Source organism: Netta rufina (assembly GCF_964035555.1).
Source record: "Netta rufina genome assembly, chromosome: 9".
NCBI classification, from domain to species: Eukaryota; Metazoa; Chordata; class Aves; order Anseriformes; family Anatidae; genus Netta; species Netta rufina.
This window is the reverse complement of record NC_140132.1, coordinates 19,152,988-19,173,954: the sequence shown is the minus strand read 5'-3', so window position 1 is coordinate 19,173,954 and position 20,967 is coordinate 19,152,988. Positions and strand designations below refer to the sequence as shown.

Below are 20,967 nucleotides of genomic sequence, written 5' to 3'. Positions count from 1 at the left end.
AATAGCTAACATCTGGCTGACTGTACAATACCAGTCTCCAAGTTTTCAGAGTAATTCCTAATATGTCAGTTGCCAAAAAGACATTGTGTAATTTTGCAAAGTAGTACAGTTTTATTGACTTTAATTTTATATTGTCATCATCTTTTGATTAAGATATGATCTGAAATGACTATTTGTTTAAAAGTCAAGATTGACATGGAAACAAAACTTTGAGGAAAAAAAAATCTACCCAGGTTTTTGCAAGTGCTCCATATTGCTGTTAAGGATGGAGAATACTTAAATGAAAAACTAAGATCTTTGTTACATGGGTTAATCTTGTTGCTTCTTTTACATCATCACTGCCCCTACTCTAGTTTTTGGAAGTACAGAATAAGCATGCTGTAGTCAGCTGACTACTTGGGAGTACCTTACCTGTGTAAGCTTTGAGGCAGCAGTAATTTTACGGAAATTAAGGGTAGCTAACTACGTCAAAGCCACTATCATTAAGAATGCAAATGAAGAGTTTCTGAAGGGTTTCGCAGATCTTTTGTTATCCAACAGCAAAAGAATAAAGTAGTTTAAAGATTAATTTATTATGTAAAACATACGCTTAAAATTTCTCCTAAATAATATATTGCATACTTTTGATGGAAGTTAAAACATATGTTTCAGACAGAAGTGCTACGATTGCTAGTAGACCTGTATGAATTAAGCTGCAACTTAACCAATTTAGAAGCTTTAAATAGTGTAAAGCCTTCACTGTCACCTTCCGAAGATTACTTAGGACTTCTTCCGTGGTTGTAACTGTCAAAGTTGCTAGTTCTACTGGATGGCTGTGAACTGGCAGCAGCTGCTTCTGCAGGAGTGTCGACAGATAAGCTCAGGTCTATCACTTTGAGCAATGAAGTCTGACTAGAGCCGGAACTTGTGCTTCTGGAGGATCTGAAAGACAAAAATTTACTCATCAGTATACAGAAATATTGTTTTTAAAAAGAGGGCGGAGCTTCTAAATGGTGGCTTAACATAAAGCCAGCCAGCACCAGCGTTTGTTCTAGGCAAATCCACTACAAAAATCTTTGTAGCTGTTGCCATAGTTTAAGTAACCTGGGGTAATGTTGTTAGATCACAGCTGATTCAGTATGTTTCAAGCAGTACTGCTAGTCAAATGTATGATGAACAGAGGGAAAAGGTATCAATAAAGTAGTGTATAGATAATATATATCTTTCCTAATGAAATAGGAAATGGCGTTCACAAAATCAAGTGCAAAGTTCGGCTGGAGCTCAAACTTGTGCTTTCATAACGTAAAACCCTTTTTAAATGAGAGGACAGTGTACTTCTTTTGCAGTTACTGTTTTATTTTAAACTGTGATGGATACCAAAGTAAACTTAATTGTGTGCTAACAAAACAAAAAATAACTAGTAAACGTAAAGGAGGGAGAGTATAAGTAGACACGTTTTAATAGAGTGTTCAGTATGCAGTGACAAGATTGAGAAAACCTGCAAGGGTGAGGAATGCTATCATGTAGGGAATAATTTTGTTGGTCTAAGCTTTAAATTAAAAACAAAACCAAATGGCTACTGGTGTTGTGTCCATCCCTCCACCCCCACAAAGCAAACAAACAAAGACACTGCTAGCACTTACCTGCTAGAAGTTAGTGAGCTTTGTAGGCTTTGCGTGGACGGTGATCGGGAACTTTGACTACCACCAACAGAAGCAATTGTAGGCAGCTCTAAATTGAACTAGAAAATTTGAGGGGAAAAAAAGTTTAAAATGGTTGTATGATGGCCTGGGCATATCAGGAAACTATAATCCTTTGTATCTGAAGTTATATTGAAAGCAGATGAGCACTTTTTTGCTGTTTTCCCGTAAGTATACTTTATTGTTGAATTAAGGACATGCCCTTAAAAGGCACTTCATCAGTAGACTTTAGCTATCAGTCAAAATTTTGGCGTAGTTAACCAGAAAGCTCACCTGGTGAAAGTACTTTTGAAAAGATGTAGTTAAATCAGGATTTGCTTCTAGAACATCGGCTAACACTTTGTTGATGGTTTTGTTGAAGTTTTTCAAAGCACGCAGATCAATGTCTCTTTCTTCCTGTGTTTCTGTTTTAGTTTTCTTTAGAGATTGAATTTCTCTGGATAGCCTGGAACACTTTTAACATACATAAGTTTAAAACATGCTATTATGAAAATGCAGCACTCTTAAAGAAACCTGCTGAGTTTAAATGTTGTGGTTGTAACCATACTGCTGTTTATCACTATAAAGTTAGAAGTCATCAGTAATCGACATACAGACCTGTTTTATAACCCTTTCTAGTTTTGGCTTCTGTTCTTCTATGTCTTTGTTCAGCTGCAATATAACGGCTTGTTTTTCCTTCTTTTGCTCTTGGAGTAAGGCCTCCTGCTTCAGTAGTATATCCAAATTTTTTTCCATGCTCTGCAAATTCATTTGAGTAATTGTTTTTAATTTATAAAATAGTTCTGATGTCATTCAATTTTTATATTACTTAGGAGCAATAACAGATCCTCTTGACAATTTGTTTATAAATGTAGCTCAAGCAGTTAGTACTAATGATAACACAACTATGCCTGTCAGACTGTTCAGTGGATAAATACGTGGACAAAGAGCACTAAGCTATTTCAGTATATTAACACAGACTTTAAAAGTACTAATGATGAAATTACAGATGGGTGGTTTTGGATGTAGCTGTGAGTTGTGTCTGCAAAGGATTTATGTGGCATAGTACTGAACATTGCAGTGCTTAACTTTCCAGTACAACCTGTCCTAAGAAAAATAACAGTCATTTGTTTCTTCTGAGAAGATTGAATCCTTTTGACTAGTGTGAATAAAATCAGCTCCATAAGGGTGGCTCTTTTTTTTTTTAAATAAATAAAACGGTAGTAAAGGGGATGTTTTAACACCTCATTATACCCTAGGGCTTACTCCCTGCTGATGATAGGCGTCCCTCTTCTTCAATCTTGGGGTCTATGTCCTGTGGTAGAATGACCAAAAAGAGTGCTTGCTGACCTGTATCTAGCAATTCAGGGCCTAGAATAATCATGTGGGATATATGTTAAAGTTAAGTGTTGTTATTTTGTAAGCGCCAAGTGTGCTTTTTTATTACAAGGGGAGCCAAGAACAAGTCCCTGATGTGGACACTGAATGCAGGTTATCCTTTCCCCACATTTAGTGCTCAACCTGCTTGCTTTCTCTTTTCTCTTTTTTGGTAAACTACATGTATAATACTGTGTACACAAACTGCAACATACTTAGTGCTAAATATAAAAAAAAAAACATTCTAGGGAAGAGCATATGTGTGGATTTTAAATTATGTAGTACTGGACAGGATGATGCAGTACACTACACGAAAATACAACTCCTTTCTTGGATGCCAGCATGGAGCATCTGCCATTGTGAACCTGGGATTTCAAAACTTCAAGGTGTACCTGACTAAAAAGCCTGGAGTTTCATTGTGACTTGAGGAAATTCAGATAAGCACTTAAATGATTATTGAAAGGAGATGTAGAGCCTTCTTAAAAAAAAATAAAAAAAAAAATGTATCCATTGATACAACCTATATGATGTAAAAGAGAATGGGCAAAATATTGTTCCAGAATGTTCTATGCTTTTAATGAGATGGTTTGTGTGGCAACATCCCGCAGCCTTGACTAACTGGGACTTTTGCTTGTATTTTACCTGGAGGTTTTCCTGAAGTTCCTTGATCTGTCTTCGTTTATATCTGTATTTTTCATCAGCAGCCCTTTTCTCCTCTTCTAGTTTCAGTTTTTCTTCATACTCCTCACCTGTGATCCCAAACAAAGAGGCAGAGTTGACACTGAGCAAGTACTCTATACAACTCAATTTTCATTTTAAAAGAAGTTGCACTTTAACTGCATCACAGAGTGTTACTATATTACTGTTACAGTATGTTCCAGATCACTGTGGAAAAAGTAACTGGCTTCATGAAAGATAATGACTTTAAAGCCAGAGTTTCCAGAAGCCAAAAAAAACCACAGAAGTTGCCTCTGGCACTGTTTTCTAGCCTTACATTTATGTAATTGCTTGTGCTTTTTATAAGCTCAATGAAGTTTCACTGAAGGAGAGCAAGCAACAGATGAAGCTATTTTGCAGAATTTTGAGAGAGTTCCATCATCCAAACATTTGTAGCTTGGTTGTCTAATTTTAAACTGCTGACGCTACCAGAAAACAGTGCAATTTCTCTTGTTCTTCCTCATTACCTCCCCAGATGACAGGTTACTACTTTTTCTCTCCTCTTCCATGCAAAAATCAGGTATAACTGTGGCTAGTGTGTCAGCATCACTGGAATGCACCTAACTCTGGCTGTTAACATTGTTACTGGCTGTACCAGCTGCCACTGGAAGCAGCCTGCTTGCCCTGGGTTGTGATCGAGCTAGCTCAGTCTACACCAAAAGAAGCTGACCAGTGGTACAGCTTGTTCTGCTTCCAGAATTTGAATTAGTAGCAGTGTGAGATGCAGTACTGCAGATAAAGTAGCGCTTTTTGTACTGTGCAGTGTTATATACCAGTCCTGTATATTTCACTGGGCCTTCCTTTCTCCCAGTAATGACTTTTCCCAGTAATTTGTTTTGTGTCTGGCTGTGATTCATTATTTTGCGCCACTGAATTTCTCCACTGTATGCCAGAGCTATACCATCATTCGTAACTTGTACAGCAAACAGCAATTTACATTTTACATACTTGTCTCAGTGACTTCTTTGAAAGAGTTTCGGTAATTGCTGTTGCAGTTATTAAGTATGTGCAGAGTGTTTCCCAGAGCTACAATTTCATTTTCAGCTTTGCAGATCTTTGCATCTAAATCATCACCTTCACGTTGAAGGGCCTCCTTTTCCTGTGCAGCCTGAAAATAAAACTGATACTTGAGGTGACTGAATACATACTAAAAACATTAGGACAATTATACATTAAAAATACATTCAAAATTTAGGGTTTAACATCTGCAGTAGATGTTGAGATTATTGATGTCGTCAGGATTGGACTGAGATTTGTGTTACAAGGTAACTGGCAAGAGTAGTTGTTTACAATACTGGAATTCGGATGCACATAATGGGGCCCAATGTGATTCATCCCAGGGTACTGAAAGAGCCGGCTGATGTCACTGCGAGACATCTTCTCAATTATTTTTCAAAAGTCTTGGGAATCTGAAGAAGTCCCAGTCAACTGGAAGCTGGCAAATGTTGTCCTCGTTTTCAAGAAGGGTAAGAAAGAAGACCCTGTTAATTACAGGCTTATCAGTCTCGCTTTGGTGGTAATGTTATGGAGATTATTTGAATGAAGTTTGAAATTAAGTCTGCTGACATTAGGACTGACCACAGATTCATCTGAAACTGCTGTATGACTTAAATAATCAGTGTCAGAAAATGTAAAACAGATGAAGTTAAGCAGTAGTCAAGGAGGTTGTCTTAGTTATTTGAATGGAGCCCAGGGAAATCTGTAACTTAAATACTCAAATTATAATGAATTATAATGTTAATAAAATACCTTAATTACATAGTAGGTCTGGGTTTTCTCCTCTTCTCCTTCAGGTGGCATCATGACAACAGTAAGAACTTCGTATCTGCATCTCAGTTTATCGATTTTACTTAGGCGATCTTGAAATTCAGCACTGATATATTTTGCGGAAAAATAAATAGCTTGAGAAGATGTTTGTCTAGGAGTTTTTTGGGCAGTTCTTGCTATAGCAGTCTAAATTACTGGTGTTACTCCAGCAGTCTGTCCATCTATTAGATTGCAGGCAAGGCAGCAGTTATGCTGCTCCTAGCTTTTGATGCTTTCTGTGTTCTCCTAGCCACAGGTTTTCTGGTTACCTACAGTTCTATTACACTTCTAAAATGAGACAAGTTTATTTTCATATTCCAGATCAGCACGTCATGAGAGGTTGCCCCACAGAACTCCCTGAATATATTTAAAGGTAGCATTTAAATCCTACAACTGTACAAGCTGCCCCCTGCTGTTGCTATCTTAATATTGCCACTACTAGATGAGCATAAGCAACAGCAGGCAACAACCCCAAATCGAATTACATGGAAGTATCAATTAACTGTGTAATTATCAAAGGACAAAAAACACAAAAAATCCAGTCTGCACTCTCAGTGAGCAGTTAGCTTTAGTCACACTAAATCACTCTAATTTCCGATTACATGGGGTGTGGTTAGCAGAAGAGCAAATAAAAAGCCTGCCAGACTTCACCAGATCGGTTGTTGAGCATTGATTTGGGGCTAGATAGAGGTATTGGTATTTCAGAGCTAAAGCCTGCCCCAAATACTTCCCAGCGATTATTACAGAAGGGAAAAGTGATCTTTATGTGGTTGCTTTGTAAGAGGGCATCTCCCATATCATAATACATGGGCAAGAAATAAGACATACATACTTCAGCAGGTTTTTAATTAATCTTCAGTAACAGAACAAACTGTAATTTCTTGTTCACCAGTTATAATGGACAGTAAAGACTGAGAAATTGCCTAGTGGTTAAAGCTGCAAGCTGGTTTTCAGAGAAAAGATTGCTCAGTAGCCTCAACCGTCTTACTCTATGACTCAGAAGAAGATGTTCTTTACCCTCAATTCCTCTAAATGGTAAAACTGGGTAAAATGCTTCTCTTTTTAAACAAGTTCCCCTGTAAAGGTACTTGATAATTTTTTTCCTTTTTTTTTTTTTTTTTTAGCAACTGTTAATTTAATAACAAAAAAACCCTACAAGCTCTGTGTGTTTTTTTTTTTTCTAAATTACGTTGAAGATGAAAGAATTGGAGGATTATTAGGGAAATATCTTACAGTATGTTTTAAGTTATATTGGTGATTTTGAGTTGCTGCAACAGAGATTTTTAAAATAAAGAATAATTACCTTATGCGTTGTCGTTCCTGATCCACAAGTCTGATCTGGGAATCCAGCATTGCCTTATGAACCTTAATTTCCTCAGTTCTTTCTGCTATGGCTTTGTTTATCTCCAATTTTTGTTTTTCCAGTGTTAGAACTTGCTCTGTCTTATTACACAGAGTATCTTGAAGACGTTTCAATTCTAGTTTTAGGAGGTTATCTTCAATCATCATCTCCTAACAAATACCAAAAAGGTCTCAAAATAAGAAAGCATCACTTTTAATTAAGGTATAAGAGTTAATAAGGAGTATTTTTTTAAAATATATTAACCTTCTATTGTGTTATCCTTTATATATACAACTGTAAGAGTCATTTTGCTCTGTATTTAAGAGGTTCTTAGTTTCTCATTTGCTAACGGTTTGCGTGGTTAGTGCATATGGGTAGATAGCTTCCTGAATGGTTTTATTCAAATTCAGACTGAGTTGTGGGTTGTTAGACTTTTCCATCTACAACTTTCAGTTCAGCATTATGAATGGAAGAACATAACAGATGGTTTCAAAGAAATTAAGCAGACCTTACCAGGAACTTACTGAAGTAGTTAATATCTAACTTGAGTTATTACAATCATCCTGGAATATTTTCTAGATTCTGTAGGTCTACAGGTCATACTGTTATATGATCAAACTTATATATACACCAAAGCTCATTTAAAGCAGTAAGTAATACATTCATTAGCACGCAAACACTTTTAATCATAAAAAAATCACTTAAGGATTCCAAACTCTGTAACCTTCCCCCACCTCCTCACTCCAAGTTCTGTTATGCCATCAGCTACTTTCTTTTTTTCCCCTGAATTTCATCCCAAAGAAAAATTCTGGGTGATGGAAAGAGAGTTTTCACTGAGCAGCAAGTGCACGAGTTAAGCTGGTAGCAAAATGCTTTCCCCTGCTACTCAGATCCTGCATGGCTCTGCTGTCTTAGTGCTTCCTTTAGGAAGCTTAGAGCTTATTGAAGGAAAAAATGTGCAGTAATTAGACAATTGGGAGTATAATCCATTGCTATGCTGTTTTTTTTTTTTGTTTGTCAAAATATGGAGAAAGGAACTTCCTTTTTGTTAGTAATTCCTTAAAGATGGAATAGATAGATCCAAGCCATATATGGAAAAAGTATCAAAATTTAATATGGAAATAGAACTAAACTTATGAGTGTCTTAGATCATTAGTGTCACAATTGAGAATCAAAATTGAGTCCTAGATAAAGACGTTCCTGAGCAACAAATACTTTTTTTTTCTTAATTACTTACAAAGCTGTCATTTCTTAGGAAAACAAGAAAAAATACCACTGACGAGGTAGATATTGTGATGTAAATGATGTCAGATCAATTTGATAACCCAAAGAAAGTTTATCCCGCCAACAGGAGAAACGCTTTGTCTAGTAAGATAATAGCTATGAAAGTGACTTCAAAGTTTGGGAAGGAAGGTGTAAGACAAAAAACTAGGAGGTTCTTACAAACATAGCACCATCAGAGACAAACACCACCCTCATGAGTTTGTGTTTTAAAAAACAACAAAAAAACACACGGTGTTATAAAAATTGCTAAGTAATACTGTACCTGCTTAATGGCTTTAGCTTTTTTTAATTCTTGATCTGATTTCTCATTGAAAAGATTTAGTTCATTTATCTTGATCATCAGACCATTTGCTTCTTCTCCAGTCTTTTCCATTGCCCTCTTGATGAGCTGGACATCACTCTGTTTGCAAGTATAATTTAATTTCATTAAATTATATGAATATATATGAAATATACGATTTATTTCATTAAATGCAGGTCACACCAAAACCTACCAGTTAATTTTTGTTTACATATACACGCACACACACATATATACTATTTTTTTTTGTTTAAGTGCTAGGAGCAGGAATCACCATCTTTTGTCCATATTCTGTTGTGCAAGCAGTGCCAAGAGCGCTGCAGTCCTGGTGCAAAGTGCTGTTGCAATGTTCATGTAATTGCTTGTTTTATTTGGATTCCAGTCACTGTTATTTTTTCAATATAGATCTTTCAGCCAATAAGGCAATACTAATATACTCATGTATTTTGGTCTATGTTAAAAAAAAACCACTTGGCATGTCTAACCAGGACTTTGATACTCTTAGTTCATCTTGATAAAACCACCTAACTTTGATAATACTCCAGCCTGGGAACATCATTTCTAGCTATTACACAGTCAATCTGAAGTTCTAAGGAAGTTACCTGAAGTTTCTTATGCTGTGCATGTAAAACATCACATGTGTTTTTCTTTTCTTCTAAGGTTTTCTTAAGTTCAGCAATTTTTGCTTCCAAAACTTGTTTTTCTTCTGTATTCACCTCCCCTTCTAACCGTGACAGCCGTCTCTGTACTTGCTGAATGTAAAAATCCTGTTAAAATAATTTTAGGAGAATTAATAGTCTGAGATAAGCAATTACAGCCCTCCTATAAAGCTAGAATGCTAGATCTAAATGTTGCTTTAGGATAGTCACCTAATTAAACCATTGTTTTATAATAACTTATAGCTTATAGGCCTCATAAATGTGAAACATTAGCAAAATATTCTTAGATGAGTGATGTGCAAAGATGGTTCAGAAGTAATCTTCTAGAATAACAAAGCACACTCAGCACAGTCTGCTCTAAGGGAGGCTTACAGTAAAGTTGTCATTTTGCTGTTACTAGTGGATGCCAATATAAAAGAACAAATTTTCAAAGTGGTGCATAGGAAATTTGCACAAAATCCAATTAGTAAATAAAAGGATTTTGGCATGTACCTCTTGTATTGCTTTAAAAATTTACCCCGAGGTGTCTGCAGTTCACAGGGATCAAAGTAAAGAATTGATTTGAGAAATTAGTGGGTAAAGCAACAGATACAAAAAATAATGAAACACACATGCACATAATATAGGTGAAACATAGCAAGTATCAGTTATTTCATTTTTATTAATACAACTAGAGACAAATGCATACTTCAGATTAATACTGCCTAGCATTTTGGAAACTAAGATACTGGCAAAGATTATGGAACTTGAGCAGTTTACTCTGATTAAACCCAAGGAACAATCATAATATTAAAGGATATTCATATTTTACCTGGTTATACATTAATTCCTGTTGTTTTAATGCATCTGCATCAAGTCTGTGCAGACGACTATTAAGATTTTTAAGTGATGTTCGACATCCCTCAATTTCTGCCAGAACACACGTCTCCTTGTCTTTCTGCACCTTTAACTCCTGAGTTTTCTTGAAAAATTGTTCTTTTAACTTGTTCAGTTCCGTTTCTTTTTCCTGATGACAAATTAATTGTTAAGTACATAAGTAAGTTGTGATGATTTATTGATCACATATAGGAAGATAAAAAAATTCAATACTATATTAATAGGAACGTGGAATTTAATAGGTCTTTAAAATGGCTGTCAAGAAAAATCTTTGACTTCTAGAGAGAAATTTGTTTGTTTGTTTTAACTTGGATTCTACTCTACTATTACATGATCTTTTCTTTCCATTATGGGAATGGTATTGTTTTCAGCCTTTCAGAAAACTGAATTCCTGTCATCCTTTCAAAAAAAAAAAAGGATGCTTATTGCTTCTAGTATATGTCAGTATTTGGAGAAATATAACACAAAACTTTTCAACTGTTTATTGAAACTTGTAACTCAGCTCGTGTTTGTACATATGTGTTTATGTCATTTTTAGTTATTCCATTTTAATTTTGTTTGAAAAAGTAATAACAAATTTTTAAATCAGTTCCTCATTCACATAGACAAGTTACCTTTAGCATCTTAATTGGTACAGGAGATAAGGTTTTGGTAGGGTCTGTTTTTGTAGGGTCTGGTACAGACTCTGAATATGCACATTCTAATCAATACAGAAAAACACTTTAGAATTCATTCTTCAAACTGATTTTAAGATGTACTTAATCTTCATTTTCTAAGTATACATTGTGAATTTTGCTTATGAACCATTTTGCTGGCTTTAGTAACAGTGTAAAGTTAGTTGAAGAATTCATAATCAAACTCTCTCACCAGAATTTTTTGTATTCGACTGTGCTGTCAAGTGCAACTCCGAATCGATAACTCAGAAGTGAAAAGCAGGTGTAAGTTTAATACTAAATCTGTTAATTCCTACAGAATTTTGCACTGATTTCAGTGGGCTTAGGATCATGCCCATGCACATCTAAATTTATTTATTTAATAGAAATTGTTTTTCTCATTGAGTGCGGTTGTCAATAGTGATAGGATATTCAATAAACTTCACTCCACAACAGTGCATTGCCACAGACAGAAGAGGGAGAAGTATCAGAGAACTAAAGCATAAAATGGTGAGATTTCATCCACATTGTTCCTGTAAGTATCTCTTCACAGTAAATTAATAGATGCCGCAAATAGTCATGTGTGTCTAATGTTGATGGAAAGCATCCTTCTGACTAATACAGTACAGATATTGTTCAAGAATAGTGCATCCAAGTTAAAATACCACCCTGAAGCAGTGGAGCTGCCAAGCTCAGTGTCATCTTAGGTTATCCGCCAGAGATACAAGTGGAAAAACCCTGCTAATGGTTTAGCCACCCTGGTAACAGTCTTAAGGAGAAGCAAGTAAGGTTTTCATTTTAATGGAGAGTTATTTCATTTCATCTTGTTTTAAAATTCTCTAGAAAACCAAAACATTAATAAAGTCTGTAATTTGAGAAACTCTATAAAGTAAAGAGATCCCCTCTATAGTTTGCGCATGTATATTTAAAATGTACAGCTAATGCCTGTGTAGTTAGGAAGTTTGAAAAATAAAGCTCCATCTACTAAATGAATTATTTCACATAAATGATGTAGGAAACAAAACAGAAAAGAAAAAGAAGTATATACAGTGGCTTGCACAGATGGAGCGAACACCTGCTCTGTCACTCTCATGTAACCTGCTCATCTTACAGTAGAGAGAGTGTTAGCATATGCAATACTCATTTGTCCAGCAAAATCCAAAAGGGATTTGTATCAAGTTCAGTCAGAAGCTAACTAGTAAAATAAAAGAATTAGGAGCAAAATGCAAAACACTAGAAACTTTTTCTGAAATACAGGAAAGTTCAGATGATTGCATTACAACATTGCGTTTATTCAAAAGCCACTGCAGTTCATCAGATGATAATGAATTGGGATATTTTTCTTCCTGTACTTAGTCTACAATACAAAAAGTTATTTTTCAATAAAGTGCTATTAAATACGCTAAAAAAAGAAATAGACAAATTTTATACCTTGAATATGCTAATTCCCAAATCAACATTTTTATTTATCATTAAAATGAATTCTAATATGAGCCAGTAATTATTTAAGAGCCAACATCATCAGAAAACAGATGTATCAAATTATCATGCAGTAGAATTAAAATAGCGAGAGGCCATTAGGCCAACCAAGTATGACTTAAAACATGTCAAGATATTATTTTAATCCCAACTTGCCAAAATCCTAACTGTGCAGTTTGGTAAGTTTTGGTTGTGTTTTACTAACACCAAGAAGTTTTCAGTGGTAATGTTTCTGAAAATAATCTGACAGTACGTAACCTTATTGATGGGAAAACAATGGCCAAGAATTTCAAGTACATTTGCTGCCCATGAAACTGAATGAATCCTGAAAGAACTAAGCACAATATAAGTTTTTGAAAATTTTCAATAGTGTTACAAACCAGAAGCAAAACATTACCATATAACAAAATTTGTCGTGTTCCTGTAAATAGCTTTAATTTGAATCTAGCCAAAAAGCTGTAGGTAACATTTAGCTGGTATCAGAGGTAAATGCACTGTTCAGTATGCAGTCAGACTGCTGGTTTTATATCTGATATGTAAAATGACAATTCCAGTATCCTATGTGATATGTGGGGACACCATCTGCTGGATTAGGACCACTTACTTTCCTCCAGAGTTTTCTTGGCACAGATACTGACCCATCTACTTGCTGGTTACTTCATCATTTGATGAAGTAGCTGCATGTCACATTAATATTTACAATGCATTTTAACATAAAAGTATTTGTTCTAGATAGAGCTTGCAAATTCAAATGAAGCCTCATTTGCAGAAGCTATCAAAAACATTTTACCTTGACGGTTTTCTCTTCTTCCTTTAGCATTTCTTCCATCCTCAAGGCATTGTCTTCTGAATTGAGTGTCTTCTCAGTCACAAGCTTCAGCTTATTGGAAAGACCTGCATTTCTTTCTTTAAGAATGCTTAATCTAAACAAAATTAGATGATTTAACAAGTTGTATGTGCAACATACATATAACACTGCTAAAACCTACTAACATATCATACTGAGCAGCTGCCTAAGAAAGCAAATCTATAAGAAACTCAAATCTATAAAAACTAAGGCCGTAGCTGACCTTTTCATCCCCTCTAAAAACAAGAGTTACCAGAGATATTTTGTAAGTTTCCCAGTGTCAGAAACTACAATACAGAGTAGTAGAATAGACATGAAATAGACATGAAGTAAACAGAAAGCTGCAGGCTTTAATAATCAACATTATTTAAGGTTCTTTGCTAGATCAAGGATCTGATGATATCCGTAATTCTTACAAGCTGTATTTCAAAGGTCTGTTTCTTACCTGTTGTTTTTTTTCTGAATTTCCTTCTTCAGATTGGTCACCTGTATCCTTAAAGACTCCAAATCAGAAGCAGTTTTGTCCACATTGGATTTCAAAATGTCCAGCTAATAAATTAATTAGGATATCAGTTCATGAAGCACCCATTAAGGAAAAGCTATCCAACATTAATGCAACTGAAGATGTTGGTTTTTTGTGTGTTTTTTTTGTTTGTGTTTTTTTTTTTTAATTGCCAAGTTTGTCGAGTAGCCCAATATTACCGTTTTCTTGTTAAGAGAAAACTTACTCAGATAATACAAGTGTATCCCTTCTCAAAAGATTCATGAGACTTGTACTTCTTAGAACTACTTCTACAGACTACAGCAACACAGCTCATTCCATCGCTACAAATGCAGATTAAATATAAGTAACAAAGTATGAAAAAAGCATGGCTTGTTCACAGGATGGCCCTATCCTACTGCCTCATGACTAGAAAGTTATGTGAAAATGTTTATCTAACAACACTCACTTGTGAGAGCACAGGATACCAATTATTCAGAAGAGATTTCTCTCATCTTTATACAGTACTGTAGTCTATATATGCTAAAGGCAAAATACACCTTCTGAAGCCTGTAATAGTGTTACACCATTTAAGAGAAAATTAATTCATTTTATAGCTATACAGAGACTAGAGAATACAAGCTCATCTCAGTGGCTGCATGTTTGCTTCTCTTCAGCACTGTCAATGAAAGGATTAAGTTCAGGGTTAAGATCCCAATAATCAAGAGTAAACTAAGAAGCCCAGAAATTTTGTTGAATTATTGAAGTCTAGTATGAGAACAGAAAAGCAAATGCTATTCCTGTATTTATTCCACCTAGTTAAAAGTTAAAAGTTATAGTTTCAGTCTGGTTTTCTGAACTCTTGGTCATCCGTACCTCTTCCTCCAGCTGAACTCTGTAAGTATCCTGAGCTTGATATTCTTTCCGGAGGCTAGTAGCTTCCTGCTTAGCAGAAGAAATTTTCTTTTCATATTCCTTGTTATTATTAGTTTCATTCATTAAAAAGGAAGTCTTCTCTTTCAGCACACTTGTTTTCTTTCGCATCTCTTGTTTTATCTCTGCTATTAGCTATCAGGATAAAAAAACATTTCTTGCATTAGTTAAGATGTGTTAGATTAATAAAGGGCAAAACTAGAAGATAGATTGCTGTTAAGGCTCCTTTGCTTAAGATAGCCGAGGTTTCACATCATTTGTAAATTACTTTATCCCACTAATACATCACAACACCTGCAATTGTTTTGGATCAGCGATTTCCACAATATAGCAGTAATTTAAATAAAATATGATCCTATAAACTTGCATGAAATAAAAATAATTTGTATTGATTGATTAGGGGAAAGAAAACCCTATGTGAATAAATCTTCAGATAGATTTGAAATGAAGAAAACAGCAGAGGTATATTACAACAGTACTGATGCTTACCTTAGCTGACACATTTACATCTATTCAGGGAAAATTGTATTTTGTAAGGTTAAGTAAGAGATTAGTGACTGTGAAAATTGTACTGTAGTTCTAATTAACAACAACAAAGTTTACAAAAGCATCAGTAGAACTAATAACACACAGAAGGGTGGCAAGAAATGTTTTTTGGTTTTCTTTGGTCAGTGTTGGTGGGAGTTGTTTTGTTTTGTTTTTTAATATATGCATTTGTTTGTTGTTCATTCTTTTTAGGAATCTTACAATCTGCAATACTACAAAATCCAAAATATTTCAGCCAAATTAGACCATTATGGTTTCTGTTTGGTAGTATTTCTCTTGGCTTAAAAATTTCTATGATTATATTTTTAGTGTTACATCTTAAGCTTGTTTAAGCTATGATGGGTGAACCATGTTTTACCCTAAACTAGTTGGGTACTGAAGAGTATACTTTATATAGGCAATATAAAAGTTTAATTCTTTCAGCAAGAACATGCAATACTAGCAGAACTAAGGATTTAGGTAGAGTCTTCTTGTACATATGATCATGCTCTTCTGCCCCTTCAGAAAAGCCATTGTTACTTTGGAGTCCACATTTACAAAACTTCTTTATACTGTGATCCTTCAAGTTTTTTCTCTGGTGCATCTGTTCTTATTGACCTTCACAACTTTCTGAGGATCTGATACCTCTCCAGACAAAGGATAAAAACTTTCTTTTTGCGTCTCCTATTAAACTATGAAGACTGTTAGAAAGTAATACTAACTCACAATGTTCAACAGGATCTTTTTTGATTACAAGAGCTCTCCCCAGTTGCAGAACGTACTTCTGCAAAGGAGTAATTTTTAATCTTAATGTGATTGTTTATAATTCTGACCAAAGAAATGCTAGTCATACATTTGTTCACAGAAGTAGAAATGCTAATTCTTCCGATTCTAAATGCTTGCTATTTTATTTCCATTTCAGCTTACTGTCCTTGCACTAAGAAACTACACTCCATCTTGTTGATTCTTAGATCAGACAGAACAGTACTGAAACTGGCATGCTTTGCATTTTCCAACAAATATCAGATTGAAAATTAAACCTTATATAGCTTCAAGCAGAGCACTATTACACTGAGAGACTGTTTTCAAAATAAATTCTGAGTACATTTCAGTAATATATGAAAATACATGTATATTTGTCAAAATTCCTATCAATTTCATAGATACAGAAGTAAGCTGATATACTGATAAAACCAATTAACAGCAGTCTTACCAGAGCACAATGATTAATCTGTTGATCTCTTTTTTGCATCTGTTGTATTGCATTCTCCCACTGCCTGATGACTTCTTGCCTTTCCTGGTGAACTCGGCGAAAATCTTCAGCTGTCTTGTCAAGCTCTATCTGTTTAAAAGAAAGCATCCCGATGATTCCTGATTTTAAAGATTTCATATATAAAAAGGTATCTTCAAAAACCTTATGCACAAACCTGAGCAGTTATGGTTTCTGTACGCTCATTATCAAGAGCTCTGCGTTTCTGATTTGCTTGCGTGGTTAACTTTTCTACTTGAAGGGTTAGTGCCTGAAATGAAATGATATGAAAATGTAACGTACTTGAAAACAAATATACAATATCTTAAATTTGTAAATTTCTGCTAGAAGTAAGGATGGAATTATTGAGGCATTGTTTTTATTGTGTTTTAGAGAACAAAGAGCTGAGAACTTAGCCTTTTAAATGTTTCTTCATGCAAGATGCCATTATCTTTCATCAGCCCTTAGGTACAGAGTGCAGCTAGGCCAAAATAACCCTTTCACCATGTATATAATGTGTATATGGAGTCCTCAGCACCAACTATTTAATTCAACGCTTCCTAGCATGCTGTGTGACTTGTTAACATAGAATCTAGCAGTGAGACTATTTGTGTAAGCTAACATTTTTGTGTTAAGTATTTAATGAGTAAAAATCAATTTTCTCCCCACTGCATTTAAAGGCTAAGAAGAAAGAATACTTATCTCTAAACTAGTATTATATCTGAGAACTAACCCTTAAGAAGTCTGAACTTGTGATTGGAGTGTCTATGCCATCTTTCATTACTCTAGGCAGCTTTAGTGAAATAGTGAACTTTCAAGGCAGCTTTAGTGAACTTTCTTCTCAGTAATATTAAGATTTCTGTTCTAATGGGAAAATCGACATTACTTGTCCATATTTGGCATGCATTTTTGAACAAACACCCCACTTAATTCACTGTAATTCAGCTTTCTAATCACTACGAGGCTTTGTTAGCTATTTGTGCACTCAGAAAACAACAAACTTAAATTTTACCCAGATGAAGAAATAAACTAGTCTTCAATTACACCTTTCATCTTTTGTCAAATCTATTTTCTTTGACCTTTGAAATGAGCCTTATATGGAGTTCTTAGCACTCTTGAGCTATGTGGAAATTATCAGAGTTTAAAATGTCAGTCTTACCTGACGTGGTAACAGAGTCTTCAGATGCTAAAAAATAGTTCTGTTTTGTTTCTGAAAATTACTGTCATTTCTACTTACGCCTATTTTCCCTTCATCTTTTTTTGCATACTTCTGGATTGCGTCAGCATCATCATATTTACGATTTGATTCCTTTATCCATCTCTCCAGGAGTTCCTCATCGCAGTTCATCTGTTGTTTTAAGCTTTCCAACTTCTTAGTGGTTTTATTTATAGTATTCTAATAAAATTTTGAATAAATTTAATGTTAGATGGCTAACATTTTATTTGATTAGTAATTGAAACAACTGGCTCAAGCTATCATATGTAACAAGTGTACACACAGCTGGTTTCCAGCATAACTGATAAATAGTTTTTTTGTTGTTGTTTGTTTGTTTTGTTTTGTTTTTGTTAATTGTGTCCTATACTTGAGAAATGCTAACACACATCCTAAAGAAGAAACAAGACAATAAGTTACCATAAGTCTAAAATGCAAATAATTTCAAACAGAAAAGTCAACCCCTTGACTTTTCAAGTCAAGCCACATCTATATGCAGGATATTAGGTCCACATAATAAACTGATCTGAGGCATCACAGGGTAAAGTTTCTCCCTCACACACTAAGGCCCAGTTCTTAGATCCTGCATACAAATTTACATGTAGTCCCATCTGACTGTGAAGAGACTTCCTAATATAAATAGGATGGAATCTGGATGCAGCTGAATAGCAAGGATATCTTTATTCTGCTACACTTTCTAAGAAACTGGAGATTACAAACAGATTTGATGAGAAGAAAAAATTTAAAAAAAAATGAAAAAAGAAAAAAAATAAACAATTTAAATGATTCACAGAAAAAAAGTCCATGAAACAGAAAAATATTATAGTTAGCATTAGATTACCTTAAAAAAAAAAAAAAAAAAAAAAAAAAGTAAAGCAACTTTTCATTTTGAAATCATACCCTGAGTTTATTTTGTGGGAGAAAGAAACTTTGCCACCAACAATTTAATTTGTACAACACAAAGATACCTGCAAGAATTAACAAGACAGTGATACAGATGCGTGGCTGTGTATCTGGCATTAAGAATGGAAGTCTTTCAATACCTAGTTATTATTTGCTAAGTCTTGTCCAGTCTATGCAAGGAGATCCTTAGTGTCATTCTACTTACCTACATTACAAAACACATCCAGATCAGTTACTATGGTTTATAATTTTTAATTATAAATAGCTATATAAAGACTATTACATCTGTAAATGTAAGTGAGTAGAAAAGTACTAAAATTTAACTGCAATGCAGAAGATCTTTTGAAAAAAACAAATAAAATGGAACCTTACTTCTTGACTGTTTTTCTTTTCTCTTAAGGCAACTATCTCATCTTCCATTTGTTTAATCTCATTTTTAAGATGTCCGTATTCTCTTTCAGCAATGGCTTTAAAGTGTTGTTCAGTTTCAATTTCATTCTCTCTGGCTTTGTAAAGAGACTAGAGAATAATACATTACTTTACAATAAACAATAGGTCTTCAACACCAAAAAAATTTATTTTTTTACATACAACCAAAATTAAAGTCAGATATAGCATGATTTTCTCATGTAAATATACACGTTTTTGGAATAACAATATTGTTTGGAGTTTTTTTCATCTCAAATATAGATATATATATATTTATTCACATGCACACATACACACACACTATTATATCAGATACCCACAGATCAACCATTTATAGCAGTAAAATCCCAATATAAAAGTTATTTCACCCTAAATTCATAATCTTTCAAAAGTTGGTATCTTAGTCTCTTTATCTCCAGCAACTTTACGTAAGAGTCAGGAGACACAGCAAAATAAATGCTTTTAGTGTTTTGTGCTAAGACAAAAACACCACCAGGCTGGCCTATAGCAGTGTATTGTCTAAGCTTTCTGAAAAAGTGATGTGAGAGTTTTTTTCCCCGTATAATACAAATCTATCACTTATTAGAAGCTTCTCTGGCCTCTTTCTTCATGTGCATATTAAAACTCAAATTTAGCACAGTGACATGAAAGTTGTTCAGCTGCAGGAAAGTTTCTTAAGACTTTTTCACCTTGCATATTTCACCTGAAAGGTATGCAGCTTTGACTTGGGAACTCTTTAGAAATTTAAACCACCTATTTTCACCAATTACCTTGTAGTAAAAATGCAGAATTGTACTGTAACTATCTAATTTCATTCTTCATATCCATGAATTAACTCTTCATTGGAATTTCACAATTAACTCTTGACCTTTATAAAGTTTAGCATCTGTTCTTCCCTTACACTGATTTTTTCTTTCCTTCTTTATTTTTTTTTTTTAAATCTAGCAAAGTGCCTATTCACAAAGAATTCTAAAATGCATTATCTAGGATGGTCTTTTTACTGACCATCAAGTCGTAGCACTGAGATACGTGGCTATTCTTGTGACTTTTTCTTGTGAAAGTGTGAAAGTCTGGAAGAAAGGCCAGACAAATCTCCAACAGACCTGTTGAATAGACGGGGATACCAACCACAGAAAGTTAATTGGATTAAATATGTCTCGTAAAATGGATCTACCAGATGCATCAGTTTACCTGAGTGAAGATGAACTCTTGTTTTACATTTTTCAAATGAGACGTCATTGCTTCTATACGCTCTTCATAGTCAGTCAACTGATTTTGAAGGTTCATTTTTTCTTTTTGCATCTTCTGCAGCTATTTAAAAGTCAGAATTGTCAATTAACCATTTTTAGTTGAGTGATTTGTACCTGCAGCTACTTAAAAATATGTAGTCACTGCAATTACTGACCAAATAAAGTGTAATGCCTGCCTTACATATTCACCAAAGAAATCAAATGAGATTTCAAAAGAAAAGGTAGATTTCAAAAAAGAAAATGAGATTTCAAAAGAAAAACACTGGAGCCGCTAAGTACTTCTTTTTACCGAGATAACCAAACCTCTCACGGGATTACACCACTGGACCATCCTTCACCCAAACCCAAGTAGGTCCCGAAGTGCTCCTGCTGGCTGAGGGCCCAGACCCTGCTCGACCCTGCTGAGGGAGATGGCACCTAGCTGAAGACCTCACTTCCCATTTTTCCTTGCGTTTTTTTTTTTTTTCATTATTTTCTTCCCGACTTGGTAAATTTCGCACCCTCTCTACCCGCAGCTAAAGCGCTGTGAGGGACTGCCTCCCCCCCACCAGCCCCTGAGGGCCGCCCCCCCTCGCTTGGCAAGGAGCTCCTCGGGAGCCGCTGGGCAACGCCGGCCGGCTCCTTCCCATCACTCCCAGCTTACTTCGTCCTCCAGCGCCTTGTTCTCCGCGCTGGCCATAGGCACGGCGTAGCCATCGTCCCATTGCAGCTCGGCCAGCACCGAGGCGGCGGAGCTGCTGCCTGTGCTCTCCATGGCCGCGGGCAGCGGCGCTGACGGGCCCCTTGGCAACGGCGGGGCCCCGGTGACCGACCTGAGGGGAGGTGGCCGAGCCGGGAGCCGCCTCCCGCCCCGCCCCGGCCCAGCCCGCCTTGCCCCGGCGGTTGGTGGCATCCCTCCGGCGGGTCTTCTGCCCTACAGACGGCCCCACAGGGAGCCACAGCCGGTGCCGGGATGGCCGAGGCTCTTTGGCCCCGTGTGGTGGCT

At 35.5% G+C, this 20,967-nt stretch overlaps 1 protein-coding gene across 1 annotated transcript; it reads right to left on the bottom strand.

Moving 5' to 3' along the window:
• Positions 1–755: 755 nt before the first annotated feature.
• CCDC39 (coiled-coil domain 39 molecular ruler complex subunit) lies at positions 756–20,753 on the bottom strand (the record flags this gene model as incomplete). Its single annotated transcript, XM_084292153.1, is given in 20 exon segments — positions 756–921; positions 1,623–1,720; positions 1,953–2,132; positions 2,277–2,417; positions 3,678–3,784; positions 4,701–4,860; positions 5,502–5,625; positions 6,862–7,070; positions 8,447–8,584; positions 9,088–9,252; positions 9,956–10,150; positions 12,943–13,075; positions 13,445–13,548; positions 14,357–14,548; positions 16,152–16,274; positions 16,363–16,458; positions 17,425–17,583; positions 18,676–18,822; positions 19,924–20,043; positions 20,626–20,753. Coding segments are annotated over 20 exon segments (2,868 nt in total). The 5' UTR covers positions 20,737–20,753.
• Between the last annotated feature and the right edge of the window lie 214 nt (positions 20,754–20,967).